The 23,928-nt window shown below is 33.9% G+C and overlaps 1 protein-coding gene across 1 annotated transcript; it reads left to right on the forward strand.

Annotated features, from left to right (window-relative positions):
- The first annotated feature begins 7,778 nt into the window (after window positions 1-7,778).
- Window positions 7,779-20,019, forward strand: LOC123538757 (transcription factor Sp9-like). Its single transcript, XM_045323060.2, has 2 exons — window positions 7,779-7,935; window positions 15,960-20,019. Exons 1-2 carry the CDS (start codon window positions 7,909-7,911, stop codon window positions 17,160-17,162), a joined length of 1,230 nt encoding a protein of 409 aa, XP_045178995.1. The 5' UTR covers window positions 7,779-7,908; the 3' UTR covers window positions 17,163-20,019.
- The last annotated feature ends 3,909 nt before the right edge of the window (window positions 20,020-23,928 follow it).

Genomic DNA, 23,928 nt, shown 5'->3' on the forward strand with positions numbered 1-23,928 from the left:
TTCAATCGTCTACATCAGATCTTTCATTTTCTATTCTTACGTGCACTCGGTAAAATGTAGTTCACAAACAAATATTCAATATTATGAATTTCTGATATACCATCGCATATTGCATTGATGGGTTTGCATTAAATAAAATGTTAAAGACAGCACTTCATACAACAATGAAACCAACCCTGGTGTCGCTATACTATTTTAGTATACTTTGTTTTTAGATATGAAGTGAGTTAGCAAAGGTTCTTCAGTGGGTTGTACAGTGTAAAATTGTTTTCTATCGTCTATTTAACGCTATTATTACAGTGAGATCACGTATACTTGTTTGTTGTAATATACATATATATGTACGTGAATAACACGAAATAAACTATGAAAAATATATTGTACGGTTTGTAAAATATAAGACTATACTGTCGTAATATCACCATCGTATCGCTATCTAACGTTTGGCAAGCTATTATACGGTTGGAAAAAATTCAGTAAATCTTCGCTGTGGCTGTCAAAAATTTAACAAAATATTAGTATACTAACGAGATATCGTCTTCGTTTTGCTATCATACGGGTATACTTTCAGAGTACCGTCACCGCATCGCCATCTAGTATGTAGCAAAATATTAGAATACTGAAAAAGATGTCGCCTCCATTTTGCTAAATTTTAATGTATTCATAATATTGTCGTGATATCATCCCTGTGCAGCTATCGTGTAATGAATACGTCCATGTTATTGCCTTTACAGAACGCCGTTCTAATACCTTACGAAACAAAGAAAATTATCGAATATTTACTGAAATTCCTTCACGTGAAAAAGTCGAGTTAATGTTACATAACTACTGTAGCAGCAGCAATCGGAATTCTAACTAAGAACGTGATTCAACAGTCTGTGTCCATGAAATATTGAAACACATGTTGCCATATTTTCATACTTCTCTAGAGGGTTGATAGAATACGTAATTTTGCATATTGACAAATCAGAAGGTGTGTATGTCTATATAAAGGCAAGTACAGTCTTCTTTCCGACACAGACTGTCTGAGGACCTTCTTTTGATAGATCGGATCAGTGGTAAGGAGATGGGGATATTCATATTTTTTGGATGTATTTTAATTCTTTTATTCAACGTCCTCTTTAGTTGAAATATATCTTTCTAACTGCCTTTTGTTTCATTTGGATAAATGTATTTTATGTACATATATACGGTAACGTGCAATCAGTTTTTCTTTCTTTATTTTCAGTTTTGTCGTATGTGCCTTCAGACAATTTTGACGGCCACCATTTTAGCCCACCTGAACACAGAGTGCTCAAGGTGAACTGTTGTGGTCAGCATCCGTCATTCGTCTGTTTGTCTGTCCGTCCGTCCAACTGTCCTTCATCAACACTTTTCTAAGGTAACATCTCCCCAGAAACAGTTTTGTAAAAGTTGAAACAACTTAGCCTGTATGTTCTCCCAAAGTTGTTGAAACTACTCCGCTTGCTTTTTTATCCAATACCATGAAACTCATGTGTGCGGTAAAGAGACACCATGGCCGTCTTGTTCTTTTACTACGAAAATTTGAAATTATTTCATAAAAACACCGTCAGCTTTTGTTTATACTGATATTTGTACTGCTTTCTTTTTGCATACAGATACTTCCAAAATTTCTATTGATTATATTTTTGTATATCTACATAAAAGGTAGGAAGTTTTGCAAATCATTCCAACATGTACATGTCTATCAGAACATTGCAGATACCTATAAGTAAAAAAAAAACTTGTCCAGGATTTTTCTTGTAAAATATCTTTCTCTTCATCTGTTTCATTCTTGATGCAGGCTAATTACCACAGGTAGACACGTTTCTTTAATTTTGATACGCTTTAATTCTTATAAGATTTTTAGTATGTATTCATTTCATATTTTATCCACGAGTACATTATCAATGCATCAAAATGATTAAAGAAAAATACTTTTAATTTCCCATATATATATATATATATATAGTATTCTTGAAAAATATGGAAGATAACATGAGCGAAATGTTTGAACGAAATTCCGTCCATTTTTTATTTACTAGTATCGAAAACTTTCTTTAGAAACTAGTGATCAGTTTATTTTCTTTCTGTGTATATAAGAAACACTTGCTCTCTTTACTGTCTTATTTTTTAAGCTGCACTCATTCCTGGTTATAGTCAACATTTTACATGTCTTTTGTGACTTTCGTATCTTAGTTTATTGCTCGATCCTCAGTTTTTTCTTGTGTAGACAGACATTCAAAAAGAAAATTCTTACAAGTGAAGAACAAATATTGAAACATCTATTTATTCTTTACAAAATACACGCATCGAGTTGTTCAGCAATATAATCAGGCCTTTCTGAAGCGAAAATCCTCCTTACAGTCGCTTAGTTGATCAAAAATGGCCAAAAATGAAAAGAAATGTAAAAGATTATTATAAAAAGGTAAAATTTTGTTATTTTAGTATACTTTTTAGATACTTTATAATGTCACGATGTCCACTGTAAAACCTACGAACAAATTAATAATAATCTTATCGACATTATCTGCTACTTTATTCCAACATAAGAAGATCAAAAGAAATACCCGACTTAACTATTTAACATTGCACAAAATTAGTGCAACAATGGGTTGTAAATTGCATCGTTTAACGGTTGCAGAGAGGGACGGTGTGCATCCCATCCACCTAACCGTATGTGTAACAACATTGTACGCATTTTCAATCACTAATTGATATAAGCGCCCTTATCTAAATTGGAGAAATTGTTCAAGTTTGTTCTCAATCAATTCTTTATTGAAGTCAACCACTGATCACCCATCAAAAACATTTTGTCCGCATCATATAGGGCTATTTAAACAAGAATAAAGACCCGTGAAGTGCGTACTAATGCAACGCGACAAAAACACTTGTTAAAGGCACAAACGACGCCACATAGGAGCTGTCCCGCAGAGAAGTACAAAGCTGCTTGGCACATTCACTGTGAAAGCACAAAAGCTGTTTTCTGACTGGATGAACTTTTGATAATAATGGACAAAATTAAACAGAAATGATTTTATGCCGAAATATTTTCATTGCTCATGATTTTAACCTCTTTCCGCTAGATTTGAAATATTTGAAAGTAAAATAGTTTTTGAAAGGGAAAATATTTTAGCAGATGTTAATCGGCATAAACATTTTTGATATCCTTGTTTCATCAAAAGTAATTATTGACAATTACGGACTCCGGTGAAATTTATTTCAGATGGCTACATGCGTATATATATGAAATATTTTTCCTAGAACAAAAATATTTCCTATACAACGTGTTACGGCAAAAGCGTTAGGGAAATATAGAAAAGTTAGCCTTTTTACCCTATGTTTTAAAATAGGTAGTACTGTTATATAAGATACAAGTCTTGGTCCAGCTTTTTAAGAAAAAAACTTTAAGAATACAAAAAAAAAGCATGAAAATTTATTTTCTGTAAGAAAATATTTGCCGCTGCGGCCGGCTACTACAGCAAGTGCTTCGTAGAGAGGAAAATGCCTTGTATGAAATGCCTGTTAAATTAATTCTGTGCAATTGTGCAAACATTAGTCGCTGAAGGGGACCCAGTTTGACCCGTTTGACAGAGCACTAATTTTCAGCGTCACCCGCGGATTTATACTTTACAACGCCAGATGATCAGTGTATCTTCCGGCGAATTACTCTGCATGAGTGCAAATTATTCCGCGTATTGCGGTGAAATTTTGTTTCAACTGGCTAAATGTTGGGATTTATTTCTGTTTTTAGTGTTTAAATTCATCTGCTTCAGTAGCTCATTTAGATTTTATTGTTTGCTAATCTCAGTTGACATGAGAAAACACGAGAATTCATTAAACAGTGCTTGGTCCCGATTTTGAATTGCAACAAGATAAAAAAAATAAAAGAAAAATGTCTCTTTGACTTCAACTAAACTTTTTGTTAAATTGGGTGAAAAATACCCATGAAAACGTCAATATCTTGCACGTGCATTGAGTTCTTGAAGATCTCCATCCTTTTTTTTTCTTTTAAAATGTATGATGATTTTTTTCTTGAAAATATTCTTTCTTGATTTATAGATATTACATATCCATCATAACAATTTTATGCGTATACCGTACCAGTCATATTGTTTAGCTAGAGAACAGCCGACACCAGCTGAATGTCTGAGACATTGGTCAAAAGAAGAGGAAAAAAACATGATAGAAACAAAAGCAGATTTAAATCCCTTCTTATTCCAGGAAATGTTACAATGATTTTTTCTTGAAAATGAAAAAAAAAAACAAAAAAAAAAAAAAAAAACAAGAAAATTAATCCTTTGGGTGAAGACATTTAAAATTATTTATTGACAGAGTCAACAAGTTTTACAATGGACCAGAAAAATCCGGATGTTAAAATTCAAGCTTAAACTTTACAAGTAAAGCTATCCACCCGGACCAAAAACAGAAAAGTTTCTTGCAACATGATTATTACAGTAAAAAAGTAAATATTCAGACATTTAGACTGGCTCTTTATATTCCTCACAAGTACATGTTTTTTTTATTTATTTACAGGGAAATAACTCCAGCAGGTAGTTTATATTCAGACATGTTATTGCCCATTAGCCCGTACATCAATATGTGCTATTTTAGACACAATAATTTCCTATAAAATATTTGCAGAATTTATCGAAAGTAACCTTCAGCCAGGGAGCCTAGCTATTTTTTTTCTCTTTCATACATGTAAGACTTTTTCTACGTAGATTTAGAAAGAGTATCATGTCCACGCGTATATAAGGGTTAGTCATCAGCCTAAAAAAAAATACAAATGTATCGCAATTCTGTCGCAAAATATCTCATTCATCAAAGAAAACCCCACATGAGCTGTATGCGTTTTCTGTCAAATCAACTGTAAACCGTTTTGGTTCCAAATGTATCGAAAATGAGACAAATGGGGCGTTAAGAAATCGGAATGCCTTTTACCTTTAAATGCCGCATTTAGTTTTGGATTCGGTTTAATATATACAGCGCGATATTAACTTGTTAGTGTCATAAAATATGTTCTTTAACATTTAATGTGTTTATGTGAACAATTTATTAAATTTTTCAAACAAGGATTTTAGAGTCTTTGTGAGACGGTTTGTTCTCGACTTCATTCAGTCGTTCATTCGACTTCATAAGACAGGAGCTCTCGTTGAATTGTTTCAATAAAAATGTACTTTTTTTTATTATACTGAATCGGACAGACGCCGGACATAAAATTACAAATGCCACAAAATTTCTGTTTAGAGTGAGGGACGAAAACCAAAACAATAGCGAAAATTTGCTACATTTAACCATGGTTATTCAATTTGTCACATTTTAAGCATAGTTATTCAATTTGTGACGTTTTAACCGTAGTTAAACAAAGCGATATCCTTTTAATACATGGTAATACATTATACCGTCTATACAGAGACAATCCTCTTTCAAAGCAGTCAGAAAACTTTCTAAGCCCAGGAAAAACTTCTTTGTTATACGAGCTGTTTTTCTTATGTTACGAGTATGGCTGATTTTTGCCTAAACTTAAGTTGTTTTTCTCATTCTAAACTCTGAGTACATGACTTGACAGAAGGTGACAGGTTTGATTCCCGGGTGAGGCGACTCACTGAAGAAAATACGCCTAATGTTATAGGCCTTACACTTCTGAGTAATGTTAGGATGTCATTTAATTGTGGCGAATAATTTAGTTATGTAAATTGACTGTCGATTATAACTGAAATACCGTTTAAAGCCTAACAAAACACCCAAATACCGAAAAAGACATCTTCAGTGACAAGTAAAAACGTGTCTCTTTTGCCATGGGAAATTTGTAGTCGACCAGATTTATATAGCGCCCTTTTCATGATTTACACGTTCAAGGGCGCTTCACCGGTTCAAATTACATAACTTTATAAGCAGAGAACATCTGTCGGTATACATGCAAAAATCAACTTTTATTTAATAAGAAAAATCCTAAGAGATTCTTTCTGTGTAATAACTAAATGGTGCAGTTTTTAACATGAATAGGTGTAGGTGTCCTGATTTAAATGAGACACAGCCGGATTCAAACCCCGCAGTTAGAAGGAACGCGCACGTAAGTGTATAGGTCATTAATTGTATTAATTTAATTTCACTCAATAATGAGCGTACTCCTCTTTTCATGTTTTTCATATTTTGTAGTTTTCGGTACATTTTACACACAGACAAAAAAAAATATACCGCAAGAGAAAGAATATTTTAACAGGTATATAACCTTTGTCGTTCAGTTTTAGTCAACGTGGTTTTCTGAACAAAACATTAACTGAAATGAAAAATTTGAACAGTCAAGTTATACATCAATGCCAATTTGATTTTAATTGAAATTCATCTAATTCTATGGAATATTTTTTAAAATCATGAATAGATTTTTGTCGACGCGCAAAAATTAGCTAAACCGCAGGACTTCAGAAAACAAATCAATATCAAGTATTGGCTATACAAATAAAATACGTTTGTAAATATATCTAGGAAAAGGGGTCTACTGAACTCATCAATGGTTACTGTTTGAATAAAATAAAATAAGGTCTTTAGCCTAAATGTATGGATTGTTCATTTTTCACACACAAAAAAAAAAGAAAAGATTTTCGCTCTAACACGTGAAAATAGCAGCATTGTGGGATAACAGAAAATATACATATTGACTGTTTGATATAATAGAGAAAGATGTTTTTATAACTGACAAATGTCCGAATGTTTGGCAACTATATATGTATGTAAAAGTTTGGCTATACATGTATATAAATCTTTTACGTGTTAAATACTACTTTATTGTTGTTGTGCGTTGAAAATACTTATAGAAAACCATTCTGCCACACAAGGAGAACTACGTTTTCAAAATTTAAAGGCATTATATTATCTTCACTTTTGCAATCTTTGTGAATTAAGATGGATAGCAACAATTACACTCAGAGGTATGTTTTGGTAGGTGATTAAGTTTGTATTACTAATACAAAAAGATTCGAGTAAATCCGAGAAATAGTTAGAATCACGATTTAGATCAGAAAATTCTCAAGAAAAGGTTTATGGGCGTCATATTTCAACCTCTCATTGTCTTCAGTCTCTGATATTTTCCTGGAAATTTTCTCTAATTTCATTCTAATAGTTCTAATTAATTCTTCCGGTTACATTTTCAAATTATTATAAGGTAATTTCAAATATTTTGTCACAACAATTACAGTAATTGTCATATTTACTGCAGAATTTACAAAATGATTGTGGAATTTCTACTGCGTTTTAAATTTGTAGAGAAAACAAATGGCGAAGTACAGAAACAAAGATCCTTGTTAAAATACTACTAGTATTTGAAATTGTCTCCACTTTTACCAAGAGTATACGATGCATCATTTTTATCTCGGAATATCATCAACAGATTTGTCTAGATGATCTAATTACAATTATTACAGATTTGCGCCAATATCAGTGCGTAATCATGTCTAATAATTTCAAACTCGTGTAAACTTAATCGTTTTTATTCATTAACGGTTTTATCGATGTTTAGATCTCCCAGAGCTGTTACTGATCCATAATTCCATCGATAATATCTTTGACAAGTTTTGACCAAAAACACACCCCTCTACGCCCAGTTTCGCCTAAATGATAGAGATTTTATAAAACACCACGTTGTGAAACAGTATTTCCATAGACTATAATTTTAAGCCAATCGGGGAACGAGACACATTCAATGCGGTCTAACTCCGCCTAATACGCCCTCTATTATCACAGAGTAACGCCCTATATTCATAAACTTCCCCTTGGTATTGAAGATGCGATTTTATCGAATTCTTGCATATAAAATCCTTTTAATCTTCATACAAGGTTAAATGTATAAGATTGGATTTTGGACAGCGGAGAAGATAGGATGTTTCATGTTTAGTTTGGGAGAATAAAATGACCGGAGTCGCCGCTTTAGTTGGGGTAAGCTATTTTTCATTTCAATGTTAAGATGACAAAAATTCATTACAGCAACCCTGAACTTCCTTAACGACGTTAGCGCTACATCACTTTAAAGTAATATGAAAATGAAGGCATAATTAAAGAGAATGTTAGTTGTTTGTATGTCTACATTTAATCAGAAGAGAAAACGAATTTTTGTCAGTAATAAACTCGTTTGTAGAGGAAAAGGGGCGTTCATGTGCCGGTGCTTTTAAATATCCCAATGCAAAAAGTTTTATGAAGAAGGGGTTGCAAATTAAGATGGGATGTTGCCGTCGAACGAAGTAATGCGAAACAGGCCCACTGCCAAATTGCCAATCTTTATGATGTTTTTAGAGTGAGTTAGGTGTTGCAAGGCTTAATGATGGAATTAATTAGAATTTATGAGGAACAAGGCGGCGATGGGTATATGGAATGCACGAGTTTTATGTGCATTTTGAAAGTATGAGAACATGAATTTATCTGGTGCAGTTGTATTAAGACTATTTATCATTTATATCTACGTGGAACAGTTTGTGGGTACGATCGCCCTTCATCCTTTACAACAGCAATATGCATATCCCTTTTTTTCTTCTCTTTTTGTTGTTTATAACGATAACACATTTCACTGACGTCTTAATTAACCATGCAGATTCAATACTCAATTGCAATTCTATTAAAGTATTTTTAAGCTTTTTATATAAACGTCGTGATTTGCTAAAGAAAGAGCTATGCGCTATTTCTGCTAGACTGATTTGAAAAGGACACTCAGTTCTGTAGGGGATGACATTTTCGCATACAGAAACTTTTTCTGCAACGTTTACCAATTTTAGATTGTATAGCAGCGTATAAAAAGCGCTTATAAATGTAAAAAATATTTATCAAAGGTAATATAGAATCATTAATCGCAAGACAGTAAAAAATTAGATTATCATTAAATTTAAAAAATACAATAAAACAAAAAAATTCTAATTTTATTCAAATTTTGCGATGGCATAAGTGTTTCTTTCGGTTTAAAAATTAGTCGGAAGCTGTTATTGACCATTTTTAAATGTTTGAATTACATATTTATAAGCATAAAAACCACAAATATCTATGTTAAACGGGGTTATATATAAACAGTATCAAATGTCCAACTGAAATTATTCCGCATCAAAACTTTGTGATTGTTAAAATGCTGGGTTGAGAAATCGGATAGCATCTTATGTTTTTGTCTACTTTCTGTCTGTAATTTAGTTGAATTAATTTGCTTATTAGTGAAAAAAAAACGTCGCTGAATAATCGTTATATGGTATTGTTCTCACACGGATCGTATCGCATCATTCTTTTTTTATTGTCTGTTGTCAAAATTTCATGGCAACTGTTTAAACTCAAACTCTTTCAACTTATGATTATTAAATTTGTCAGTCGTCGACAGTTTGACAAAAAAAAAAAATCCTACAAATAAATTCAAACATGTTTATATATCATAGTTTTTCAGTATATCTTTTAATACTTAATGTAATTTAGACATGAATGAATTCGTATTTTCAGCTTTTATTCAGATCTGGATTTTGTATATCTCTAATTTACAAAACATCAAAACACTAATTAGACTGAATCACCAAGTTTCTTTTGCACTAATTCTGTCTCAAACGACCAACGACCGTTTTCTGTCAAGTTTTAGCAGTTTTTATTACCACAAACAGGGATGGTTTCCTACTTGTGGGAGTACGCGTGCGTGTCCTGTAACCTACCCAGTGTACTGAAAGAAAAAACAACAACAAACAAGACAGAAACTTCCAGGTATCCTTCAAGAAACAAACTACTTATAAAATTCACACTATAAAGTGAACTTTTTCTTATCTCAGAATGAAAATAGGAGAACGACAAACAACCTATATACAAACTAATACAGCAGCCACAGATCATGACGTTTCAGTTTGACTTATATAGCAACCTACGCTTCATCATATATATGCTTGAATCATTTATTTAAACCTGACTGTGAAGTTTGATGCTATATTTGGTAATCCGATAGTAATCAAATTCATATGAAATCTTATTTTGACATTTAATGGTCAATAAACATGAACCTTAAAAAGTTTGGATGTAGGAAATACCTGAAACGGAAGTGTTAATTTAAAGCCTTGCGGAACAGCAGACAGTTATGTTAGTATCGTTTAAACTGTAGTTTAAAACAGTAAAATGTTTGAAAAATTACAATATACACCAATTTCAGTAAAATCTATTTAAATTCTGCTCATTTTTACCATCTTGTTTTATTCAATGGAAACAGTTAAATACAGTCTTTTTGGTCTTTACACGTAATCTTTTCGACCTGTTTAATTGATTTCTTTTGCTCTTAAAGAAATTATTTTATTCCTAAGAACAGCTTGAAACTTAAGTTATTACCTTTTTATTCGATTTCCTTGATATATCATTTGTTTCATTTACTTTGTCTTCTAATAACTATCAATATTTATCACTCTACTTAGAAATGACAATAAATATTGAAATCATCTTTGTCTTATTTGAGAAATTCCGAGACATTCTATAGTACAATTACCATTGCAGATATGAAACTGCATACCTATTACCGTACAGTTTAGATTTAAACTGTGAGTTATTTATCTGACTGCTATTCACACAATTACAAGAATTTCATCTGCTACAGATTTCAATTGCTTTCTGTCACTCTTAATGTAGTCCTCGCTGGACATTCTCTAAACCATAGGTTTGTAAAGGAGAAATGATTTAATAAAAAACTGCTCGAATTGTAAAAAAGAAGATATTTATTATAGGATGAACACCACAAAATCAAGCTGTTCTTTATCTATCTAAAATTCACTTACATTTCATTTCGACATTTACCTAGAATGTCAGATTTTCAGAACCTTATATTCTCATAAAGAACTATATCGCTTCTATTTAAAAAGAAAAAAGGTGTTAACTTTTATGTAAGAAAATTACGCTTCATTAAATACAGCCATTTGAATTTTGGTCCTTTTCGCTCATTTCAATGTCTCTTTTTGAGACATCAAAATTCTTACGCAGCTATTTTTACCAAGCATGAGATAGAAACATGCTCATTTCAACAGAGTGCTACAAATACATAATGAAACGCGGTAGAGTAAAAGAAAACTCGATGCTTTTGAGAATGGGCAGGCAGAAAGGGAGAAAGATTTGGACTATTTATATTTGAACTAATTGAGACCTGCGTAGACTTACATTTCATATTCAGATGATGAAACAGGCAGCTTCTTTGAAGGGCCTACTTGCTTGTCAGCGAATTGTTTTAGTCTTCTTGCCTATCCGTAAATATCTAAATGGTGGGTCGTTAAAGTTCCTTGTCTGTCCGTTAATATTTAGATGACGGGTCTTTCAAGTATATGCCAGTCCGTATTTTTTTTATATCGCTTTGTGGAGTCTCTGTCCGTTCGTTCGCGAACTACTTCTCAGAAGCTGCTGCTAGGATTTCAATCAAACTGTGTAGAAAATTTCAGTACAAATGCTTGTTCAGCATACCGGCGGCATTTTATTGTTGGTTGATTTTTGGCGGAGTTATTGCCCCTTAAATTTCAATCTCGGTAAATTTTGTCCGATCTACAGATTGGATTTGAATGAATCTGGATAGAATTGATTAATGCCAAGCCTAATATGCATATTCTATTGATATTATGGCTGACTGAGTTTTGGTGAAGTTATGTGCCTTCGAAGAAAAAGCTATATTTCATTATGTTTAAATTCACGTTAGTACCATCATTTCTTCACCAACCCTATTCATATATGCACAGAATGTGTATTCAAATTGTATCTATAATATCTTGTTTAAGTTTTATAATGGGGGTGCAGATTGGATAACTAAATCGAGAGTTATGGACCCTTGATTATTAAAAATCCATGATTAACTATGTTTATGATATGTTTATGATTAATAAAGCCTAACCGTTACTGCTTAGAATGTACATACCAATGAGAGATCTTTCTAAACCGAGTATGGGCCAGAAAAAAATCAGTAGATTGAGAGTTATTTGCTCTTGAATTATCAAAAATGATATGTGTTTACTATTTACAGTCTCTAGCACCTTCTTTTCTCAACGAATCCATTTCTTGTTAACTTACAAAGTCAGTGTCAAGTCGGGGTACTGGTATTGCCGGTAGGGGTACTGGTATTGCCGGTCGGGGTATTGGTATTGCCGGTCGGGGTACTGGTATTGCCGGTCGGGGTACTGGTTTTGTCGGTCGGGGTATTGGTATTGCCGGTCGGGGTACTGGTATTGCCGGTCGGCGTACTGGTATTGCTTGATTGATGGGTTATGTTCTTTTTACATAACGGTCATATTTTCCGTGTAAAATTTATATGCAGTGTAATTTATTATTACACATATACCAAAGTCGGTATGTGAATTCATGTGTGAGTTTGTTTTGCGTAGGTTATTTCGATGTGAACTTCACCTTGAGTCAGGAGCAATGGTACTCAGATTAAAGATAAATGGCCGCCATGCCCATACTTTTTTCTTCTGTTGATTAAGGTTGTGTACAATATACTATATAAGTATTAAAAGTAGTCAAAACTACAAAAACTTTTTAAAAACAAGTCACTTTACTTTTAACCAACGTTTCGGCTACATCAGCCTTCTTCAGGGTTCAACTATATACTATATCATTCTAACTATTTCTATTTTCCCAAAGAATTAACTTTTTTCGCAAACATTTTATTGCTTAAAAAGCTTGTCTTTCTGCCAATGCATGCCTTTGTCTTATGCCTGTATATTATATACTTATATACCCACTTATCCTGCGGAAAAGTTTTTTTTTTCAAAAGCAATCAATTGTTTAAAGTTGTTTTAGTCTTCGAGTATTGATGGTGCTGTGGCCTTCTGGATTGCCTGTGATAGATGGGGGGGGGGGGGGGGAATTTCTTCGGCAAGTGTCTGTGAAAATTATGTAACGTAAATGATGACTCCGTGACCTTTCATAAAACTGTATACGTTTACATGTATGCACGAAACGACAGAGAGGTTGAGATAACATGAAACGCACGTGCACGCATACATACCAGAAGACCTCTATATACATACATATAGCAGTTAAGTTACAGTGTACTGTTAAATTGTATGAACATTGTTATTTTCTAAATTTTAACACTTTAAACAACAAGAACCTGCGCACGTACATCTCCCTATTATTCCTTCTCTGTCATAGATATAAAAGACTCATTTCAACGTTACGTATGTATTGTAGGTATTCAGTTTTGGTCATCTAAATAACGAATATATGTGGCTAGTTTTCAAACAAAATCAGCCACCATTTCAACAAATAAGTGGATAATTTTCCATCCCGCGTATTACAGAGATTAAAAGGTTGTAAAATCATGGCGGTATAATTTCAAAACCGTTTGATCTTTCCGGTGATCATAACATTACGAATCGAAAAATTAAACGAAATGATTATTGGAAAATAGTTTTACGCTTAGGTAGTAATATTCAATTTTCTAAAGCACAGAGTGATTTATGGAAACCATAATTATTTTATGGCTTTTTAAATAAGGTCATAAAGTAAAGGAAGTATCCAGACAAAATAGACGGCCACAGTCTTCAGGTTTATATTTTTTGTTTTAGTCTAAAGCGTTGCGCGTAATAAAACATGCATTGAGACAAATGAAATAATCCAAGGTTAAGAAAGTTAGCTGCAAATGATTGAAAGACGAAAAGTAAGTAAGCGGTATTGATGGAAGAATGATTACGATTGGTCGAATGTTAGTTAAGTAACTTAGCGCCTAACGACTGAGTTTTGCAGAAGGATAGTAAGTAAGTTAGCGGCAAATGATCGAGTTTGGAGGAAAGTTGGGTGAATGATCGAGTTTGGAGGAAAGTTGGGCAAATGATCGAGTTTGGAGGAAGGTTGGGTGGATGATCGAGTTTGGAAGAAAGTTGGGTGAATGATCGAGTTTGGAGGAAGGTTGGGCGAATGATCGAGTTTGGAGGAAGGTTGGGCAAATGATCGAGTTTGGAAGAAAGTTGTGTGACTGATCGAGTTTGGAGGAAGGTTGGGCGAATGATCGAGTTTGGAGGAAAGTTGGGTGAATGATCGAGTTTGGAGGAAGGCTGGTAAATAAGCTAGTGGCGACGGATTGAGTTTGGATGACGGTTGGTAAGTAAGTTAGTGGCGACGGAATAATTGTAAGTAAGTCAGCTTGACATATGAATAGTAATTAAGCGAGTGTTATATAATTGACTTTGGTGGAAGGATGTTAAATAACTTAGCAGAGAATGATTGAGTTTGGTGGAAGAATGTTAAGTAAGTTAGTGGCGAGTGACTGAGTTTGGCTGAAGATTGATTAGTAAATTAATGGCGACGCGACGGAAGAATGGTAAGATCTTATAAGATTGAGTTTGACTGGTGGATAGTTAATAAGCGAGTGGTAAATGGTTGAGTTTGGCGAAAGGGTGGTAAGTAACATAACAGAGAATGATTGAGTTCGGTGGAAGAATGGAATGTAAGTTAGCAGCGAGTGATTGAGTTTGACAGAAGGACAGTAAGTAAGTAAATTTTGCGAATGCCGGATTGAGTTTGGCGGAAGGATTGTAAGCCTTGTTAGCGGTGAATAATTGAGTTTGGTGGAAGAACGATAAGTGTGATTGAGTTTGTGGAGAGAGATGCAGAAGGTGTGTCATAAAATACGAGGAAAACTGAAATAGGCTGAAAAGAACAATATTTACGACAGGAAAGATCTTGGGTACCTGAGGTAAAAAAACAAGCTGTTTATTTGATGAATGTGTTATTAGCGGAGAGTAGGGGACGATCCCAAGAAATTAAAGATGATGCATTCATTCACGTGAATGATTATTCCCAATTATTTACGATTTGTCCGAGAGGTTGCGTGAAGTATGCAATTATTCAAGCCAGATTAAAATTAACGAAAGTAAAATTACAAGGCACAGGGTTTATTAAGCACGTTAACAAGTTTAAACTTAAATACATCCAGTGACCCCTGGGATGTATCCTAATGAATGGGGTTCTCTTTCTCTTGTGGTGCAGACTTTGATCTTGTTGGTTTTAGCAAATTTTTGATGTACATGTACACATACATTAACATCATTGTACGATTGAGTTTTTTTTTTTTTTTTTTTTTTTTTTTTTTTTTTTTTTTTTTTTTTTTTGTATCTGTTACGCATATCAAAAAGAAGTTTACAAATAGAGGATGTTTGTTTGTTTTTCGTGAATACGAAATATATCTTACTGAGAAGTGAGACAAATCCTATATTTGAAAATGTGAAAAGCGTGATATATTCCATATGTATTAAGCATCTTAATTATGTTTGCAACATATTTTTATTATCAGAGCGAACGGAAATGACATCAGTCGTCTTTTGAAGTTGAAAGACGCCGGGACTTATAAAGTTCCAATTCATTTTATCATTTGCAGCATATAAACGTTATGAAATTTTCGTATAGTATATAGTAATTAATTCAGTTATTTGGATTGAGATATCTACTATTAATCATTCTAAAACGACCCGATTCATATTCCTATTAAACAAAGAATTGTGTGTTATAATACAACAAATCATTTTTCTAACATCAAATTTATTACGTTATAGCGTTAAACGGCATAGCAGCGCGAACATAAAAATGGATATCGTCAAGGCTGTACTTTGAAATCCTTGGTAACGTGTTAGAAATGAAACAGTATATCACATTTAGTGAGTTGCTCTTGAACAAAATAATTGTTGGTCGTTCAGGCTGCGCCCTCGTGATATAATTCCTTCGCATCTGAACTCCAAACAATGATTTTATTCAGCGACAAGTCACAACATTAGATATGTTATTTCTTAAACAAAGAGCAACAACTATTTACATCCTGTTTTACTCGAAAATTAAAAAATTTAATACAGTGTTCGAGTCGATCGGTAAAGCTATGTACATCACTTATAGAGAGCGGTTGTTACGAACTGTATCTCATCGATGATTTTAAGCATGTCACCGAAAAGCATAAAATAAACTGTGATATTGTTGCCTACAATTGTACTATCTCTTTTCAGGATATACATCATCCGCTAGGGGGCGCACCACTCGCAATGCTTGCCGCACAGTGCAATAAAATCACATCAAAATCGCCGCCACCACTGGCAGACGCTGCCGTCGGTAAAGGATTTTATCCATGGAAAAAACCAGAATCGTCTGCGGATCCTTCGAACTTTTTACTGGTTCCACAGCAAAGAAGTCCGTCTTTCGCACCGACGTCATCACCAAGCTACGTCAGAACGAGCACCAGCATTAACGGAAGTAGTCCGTATAACAACGACTTGTTATATCCGACAAGTACAACATCCGTATCACATAGTCAAAGTGATTCGCCCCAAGCATCTTCGTACCTACCAAAAATGCATGGCGAATCAGCTTGGACTGATAGTGGACTTTCTGGAATGTACTCAAGAGTTGCAGGTGTATCTGCACAACACTATGACACTTGGCCATTTGGTCTAGGTTCTAACTTGAAATCTGAAGTAGCCGGTTCCGTTAATCCGGTGGCGCCATTTTGGGACATGCATACTGGAACTGGAAATTTATATTCAGACATGACTGCACCTACATCTGGTCTACATTCACAAATGTCCAGTTATCCAAGTGATTTAAAGTTAGGACACTCACTTAGCTCAAGTTCAAGTTCACTATTCTCAACCGGGCAACAATTATTCCAGGACCCTTACAAAGCAATGTATTCATCCCCAAATGAATTAGGAACGAGCGCAGTAAGTCCGTTTCTTTCCAGACCCGGGCTTACAAACATGCCTAGCCCGAAATCATCCAAACGGTATTCCGGACGCGCGACTTGTGCGTGCCCGAACTGTCACGAAGCAGAGCGTCTCGGGCCTGCAGGTGCTCATTTGATAAAGAAAAACATTCACAGTTGTCATATACCTGGATGTGGGAAGGTTTATGGAAAAACGTCACATCTTAAAGCTCATCTCCGCTGGCATACCGGGGAACGCCCGTTTATATGTAACTGGTTATTTTGTGGAAAACGCTTCACGCGCTCTGACGAACTTCAGCGCCACTTGCGCACGCACACCGGCGAGAAAAGATTTGCTTGTCCGGTATGTAATAAGAAATTCATGCGCAGTGACCATCTGAGTAAACATGTAAAAACTCACAGTGAAGGCTCGAAAAAGAGTGAAAGTGACTCTGAAGAACAGACTAATGCTGAAGAGATTTCCAGCTCCAAGTCTATAGATACCAAATAGAGAAAGTCGGAGCTTAATGGATAAAAACTGGTTAAAACAAAAACAGAAAAAGAGAGCTTTGTATGGCGTTCAAGATATGAATGAACTATAAGTCAATTCATTCTAGTGTTGTTTTTTTTTAATGAATATTTGTTTAGAATTTCAAAAATATTTAAGATTTTTTTGTGTACATCGTCAGTTGCTTGTGATTACATAAAAATAATCGGAAGAGAAAATTCTATTATATTCCGTTCGGTCTTGGTTCTATCTGTTGTGTTCTTGTATTTAACAGCTCCATTATCATTCATTTACATTATCATAGAAAGTATACAGTTTTTTTTCATTCATTTGATAGGCACGATTGATATTTGCTTATTTTGCAAACATTCTCAGATATATGAGTTGAATGGAACTCGTTTCTGCATAAAAACACACTTGCCCAGACAAAACCTTACATATATATTTATGGCACGGACTTCCACACTTATGAGTGTTATTGTCTTCATCGCGTGTAATTGTGTATCAATATGCTAAGATTCAGTCTTGTGCTAGAATAAATATATGTTTGAAAAAAATATTAAAAAATGTTATAAGTACTGCAGAAATTAGATAAAAGAAGCTAAAGAGTTAAATATGGACTTTTTCTTGATAAACGTCGACGTGTCAACTTCTTTGAACTTTTCAGATTAAATGTTTTTATTTTTAAATCATTTGCTTAAATTTTGAAAAAGAGACATGTAACTGTCAAATCTATAATTATGTTTTAGGTATAGGGTAATCAGCCAGCATGTTACTGAAATCATTACATCTGCAAGAGAACGCATAATTGTCCGTTTTCATTAAAAAAAAAAGAATGTTGAACTATCGACAAGCGAAACTATTTTTTCTGCGGAACAGCACACGTAAAATAATCAATTGTTCCATCTTTACGAAAAAACTATTTGTTGTTTAGTCCCATATATATTGTAGTGACAATTTATGTTATGTGCGTGAAAGACTCTTATACCTCGTAACAAATGCGATTGAAATGTAGTGAACGTTCATGAAATTTATGAGATTATATAGGAAATTTACACCTACAAAGTTGTTCGACACTGTCAATAATTTGAAATTACCTTATGTCAAGAACTATTTGGCGCTTCCGTCCGAATCTATCAAACGGAATTATATATCATCATACAATACATAACATTTATTTTATGCTTTTCAGTAATTTCTAGAGTCTAAATGGTGGATTACATTTTGGTAAATTCCATTGTCCAAACAGTGAGATTATCTCATGTGATTTCACTACATAAAGGCAAAAGAATATTAATAATATTTTAAATAATGGGAAATTGTTATAACTAGTTAAAAGAAATAAAAATTGTACTGATTTTATGTGTTTTGACATAAAACTCAGCGTTTGTATTCGGATTAAATTAAAATAATAGAATTATTTGTTTCATGTGTGAATTCTACGCTCAATGTATTACATTGCGCATCATCCGGGTACAAAAATATCCCAAGGATGCATTTGAAACCAGTGTCAAAATGCATCAAATAAAAGTGTATTTGTTGATTTTGGTGAAATATCAAAACATATTTCTTCTCGCGACCATCACACATGTATAATAAGAATATTTCGCAAGGTGCTCACCAAATGTAATAAATAAGAAATCTTCAATCTTTTTTTCAAGCATTCAGTGTCTGTTTCTGCCGGACATCCAACCATGATTTAATAAGACAGGAGGTACTTATTATGTCCTATAGGAGCTATCAAGTCGTACTTTGTATTTGTTATATCCTGTAGGAGCTATCAAGTCGTACTTTGTACTTTTTATGTCCTATAGGAGCTATCAAGTCGTACTTTGTACTTATTATGTCCTATAGGAGCTATCAAGTCGTACCTTGTACTTATTATGTCCTATAGGAGCTATCAAGTCGTACTTTGTATTTATCATATCCTATGTAAGAGTTATCAAGTCGTACATGGTACTTATTATGTCCTATGTAGGAGTTATCAATTCGTACTTTGTACTTATTATGTCCTATGTAAGAGTTATCAAGCCGTACTTTGTACTTATTATGTCCTATAAGAGTTATCAATTCGTACTTAGTACTTATTATGTCCTAAAAGAGTTATCAAGTCGTATTTAGTACTTATTATATCCTACGTTGGAGTTAGTAAGTCGTATATGGTATTCATCAATGTGTCCTACGTTGGAATTACTACGAATCTCTACATTTTTTGAACTGGCTATTACAGTTCATAGAACCAAACATCTTACAGGCGTTCCTTTAGTTTCCAGTTAGTTAATACAATGCAGTATCATGCAATTATTATTTTAAAATTATTGACATGGGCGGAAGTGACCACTTGAATGGAGATGACTCCCGCATGTTGTGTCTTGTTGTTGTTTCTTGATGGAAACCGCAGTAATTTAACCAATGAAATATTTGTTTCTGGACAATTTTTAAACCACATTATAAGATTTTTTTTCCTTCAGAATTCTATTATGTATACAATGAAATGTTTGAAATATTTGTTATGATTAAGAAAGATTTTAGAATGTGTACAAAACATTTTTCGTGCATAATAGATTATAGCTGTACTTTATTTTAGTCTCTTTGCTCACAGACACATGTCGTACGCCAACCCCAGACTTTGTTATATGTGTACCTCACACAACCATGTTTACATTTACTAGATTACAAAATGATCGAAAACATGGGGGCACAGACGGAATGTTCTGATCTCAACAGCCTGCATTTATATCATTCGATTTGCGTATGGAAATCTTCGACAACTTGCAGTTGTAATTCAGTTATTTTCAGTAAATTTTACATGCTGCTCTATGATTTGATTATAATGTGATAGTGATTAAATGAATATGAAAGCAAACTTAGTTCTTGTATTTAATCAACTTTTTGTTAGAAATTTTGCAAAAGTCCTTGCCACTATTTTCAGTGTTGACTATAGTTTCATTTTTAGCTCACCGAGCACGAAGTGCTTAAAGCTAAATATTGTGATCGCTAACGTCCGACATCCGTCCGTCGTACGTCCGTCCACACTTTCCTTTAAATAACATCTCCTCTGAAACCATTTTGTGGAAGTTGATGGAACCTGGGTTGGATGTTCCTTGGGAGGTCCTCTTCCAACACATTGAAATGATTCCACTTTGTTGCACATAGGGGTCACCAGGACTAAAAATAGAAAATTCTTTAAACGAAATCTCCGCCCTCCGAAAGGCTGGTCCGATTTTGAAATAATTTCATACAAAACCCTCTACCAAGATTGTTCAAAATATCCTGATTCGTCAAAGAACATGAACGCCAGGAGACGTTGTCATCTTTTCCTATATGTATATATTGAAAACTTAAAAAAGTCTTCTTGTATGACACAGCTTGCTTAATTTTGAAATAATTTCGCACAAGTGGTCTTTGTGTCTCTCTTTACCAAGATTGTTCAAACAATTTTTATTCGTCAAAAAATATGGCCGCCAGAGGGCGTGGTCACTTTCCCCTAGATGGATGTAGCGGAAACTTTAAAGTCTTCTTGTATGAAACTGCTGGCCCGACTTTAACATGATTTCACACAAGTGGTTCTTGTATGACTCTCTAATAAAATTGTTTAAATTATTTTGATTCGTCAAAAACTTGGCTGCCAGAGGGCGTGGTCACTTTTCCCTATATGTATATATTGGAAACTTTAAAAATCTTCTTGTATGAATTTGCTGGCCAAATTTTAAAATAATTTCACACAAATGGTCCTTGTGTGACCCTCTGCCAAGATTATTTTTAAAACAATCCGATTCGTCAAAAAGCATGGCCGCCAAGGTCACTGGTCACTTTTCGGTATATGTATATATTGGGCACTTTAAAAGTCTTCTTGTATGAAACTGCTGACCCGATTTTAAACTAATTTCACACAAATGGACCTTTCATCCACTGAATACATACACATGAAACTATATAGTTTTTTATAGAAATGTGTGAGGTCTTTATAAAGGAATGAAAATGACAGAATTGAGATATAACTTTCACGTTAAATGAATAGAAGTATTATCAGAACATGTGCACATTGCTTCAAATTTTAGCTTTTCTCAAATGTGAAATTTTGGCTTTTGTCTGAATTAATACATCAAAACGGCCATGTCAGACCAATATCCTTAGCTTCTGTGATAACTGATAAGACAAAATATCCATAGATTTTTTTCTTAATTTCCGAAAAAATTGCCACATCTCCGAACAATTGTTATTAATTTCTGTGATGATTTGTCAGACGAAATATCCTTGGTTTCTGTAATAAGAGGCCAGACTTAATATCTTTAGTTTCTGAGATAATTGGTCATGCCAAACATCATTAGTTTCTGAGATAATTGGTCAGGCCAAATACCCTTAGTTTCTGAGATAATTGGTCAGGCCAACTATCCTTAGTTTCTGAGATAATTGTTCAGACCATATATCTTTAGTTTCTGAGATAATTGGTCAGGCCAAATATCCTTAGTTTCTGAGATAATTGGTCAGGCCAAATATCCTTAGTTTCTGAGATAATTGTTCAGACCATACATCTTTAGGTTCTGAGATAATTGGTCAAGCCAAAAATCCTTTATTTCTGAGATAATTGGTCAGACCAAAAATCCTTTATTTCTGAGATAATTGTTCAGACCATATATCTTTAGTTTCTGAGATAATTGGTCAGGCCAAATATCCTTAGTTTCTGAGATAATTGGTCAGGCCAAAAATCCTTAGTTTCTGAGATAATTGTTCAGACCATATATCTTTAGTTTCTGAGATAATTGGTCAGGCCAAATATCCTTAGTTTCTGAGATAATTGGTCAGGCCAACTATCCTTAGTTTCTGAGATAATTGTTCAGACCATATATCTTTAGTTTCTGAGATAATTGGTCAGGCCAAATATCCTTAGTTTCTGAGATAATTGGTCAGGCCAAAAATCCTTAGTTTCTGAGATAATTGTTCAGACCATACATCTTTAGGTTCTGAGATAATTGGTCAGGCCAAAAATCCTTTATTTCTGAGATAATTGGTCAGACCAAAAATCCTTTATTTCTGAGATAATTGGTCAGGCCAAATATCCTTAGTTTCTGGGATAATTGTTCAGACCATACATCTTTAGGTTCTGAGATAATTGGTCAAGCCAAAAATCCTTTGTTTCTGAGATAAATGGTAACTCTGTGATCTTTTGTCAGATCTAATTTTGTATTCTTAAGTTTCTGTGATAATTGGTCAGACCAAATATCCTTAGTTTTTATGATAAGTGGCCAGACTATATATACTTAGTATCTGCGATAGCCCTTAGTTTCTGTGATAATTGGTCAGGCCAAATATCCTTTGTAATCTGAGGTAATAAGTCAGGTCAAATATCCTTAGTTTCTGAGATAATTGTTCGGACGGAATATCCTAATTTTTTTAGATAATTGGTCGGACGAAGTATCCTTTGTTTCTGAGATAATTTGTCAGGCCATATATCCTTAGTTTCTATATGTGGCCTGACTAAATATCCTAAGTATATGCGATAATTTGTCAGGCCAAATATCCTTAGTTTCGGAGATAACTGACTAGACTAAATATTCTAAGTTTCTGAGATAATTGGTCAGGCCAAGTATCTTTAGTTTCTGTAATAAGTGGCCAGACTAAATATTCTTAGTCTCTTAGATAACTGGTCGTACGAAATATCCTTTGTTCCTGAGGTATTTGGTCAGGCCAAATATCCTTAGTTGCTGAGATAATTGGTCAGGCCAAATATCCTTAGTTTCTCAGATAATTGGTCGGACGAAATATCCTAAATTGTTTAGACAATTGGTCGGACGAAGTATCCTTAGTTTCTGTGATAATTTGTCAGGTCAGATATCCTTTGTAATCTGAGGTAATAATTCAGGTCAAATATCCTTAGTTTCTGAGATGATTGTTCGGACGGACTATCATAAAATATTTAGACAATTGGTCGGACGAAGTATCCTTAGTTTCTGTGATAATTGGTCAGGCCAAATATCCTTTATAATCTGGGGTAATAAGCCAGGTAAAATATCCTTAGTTTCTGAGATAATTGTTCGGACGGAATATCATAAATTTTTTAGATAAATGGTCGGACGAAGTATCCTTTGTTTCTGAGATAATTTGTCAGGCCATATATCCTTAGTTTCTGTAATATGTGGCCAGACTAAATATCCTTGGTATATACGATAATTTGTCAGACAAAATATCCTTAGTTTCTGAGATAATTTGTCAGGCCAAATATCCTTAGTTTCGGATATAACTGACCAGACTAAATATTTTAAGTTTCTGAGATAATTTGTCAGGCAATATCTTATTCTGTAATAAGTGCGATAATATTCTTGTCTCTTAGATAATTGGTCGGACGAAATATCCTTTGTTCCTGAGATAATTGGTCAGGCCAAATATCCTTAGTTGCTGAGATGATTGGTCAGGCCAAATATCCTTAGTTTTTGAGATAATTGCTCAGGCCAAATATTCTTAGTTTTTAAGATAATTAGTCAGGCCAAATATCCTTGCAACATACCACCCCAAATATCCTTCGTTTCTGGGATAATTGGTCGGGCTAAATATCTTTAGTTTCTAAGATAACTGGTCTGGCCAAATATCCTTTGTTTCTGAGATAACTGGTAGGACGAAATATCCTAAATTTTTAGATAATTGGTCGGACGAAGTATCCTTAGTTTCTGAGATAATTTGTCAGGCCAAATATCTTTAGTTTCTAAGATAACTGGTCTGGCCAAATATCCTTAGTTTCTGAGATAACTGGTAGGACGAAATATCCTAAATT

Source organism: Mercenaria mercenaria, chromosome 18, assembly GCF_021730395.1.
Source record: "Mercenaria mercenaria strain notata chromosome 18, MADL_Memer_1, whole genome shotgun sequence".
Lineage (NCBI taxonomy): Eukaryota > Metazoa > Mollusca > Bivalvia > Venerida > Veneridae > Mercenaria > Mercenaria mercenaria.

What these genes read in the sequence shown, in the direction of transcription:
- LOC123538757 (XM_045323060.2), top strand. Translation starts at nt 7,909, where the DNA reads ATGACCGGAGTCGCCGCTTTAGTTGGG. An exon ending in GAGTCGCCGCTTTAGTTGGG is followed by an intron (nt 7,936 to 15,959) that starts GTAAGCTATTTT and finishes ATCTCTTTTCAG; the next exon opens with GATATACATCATCCGCTAGG.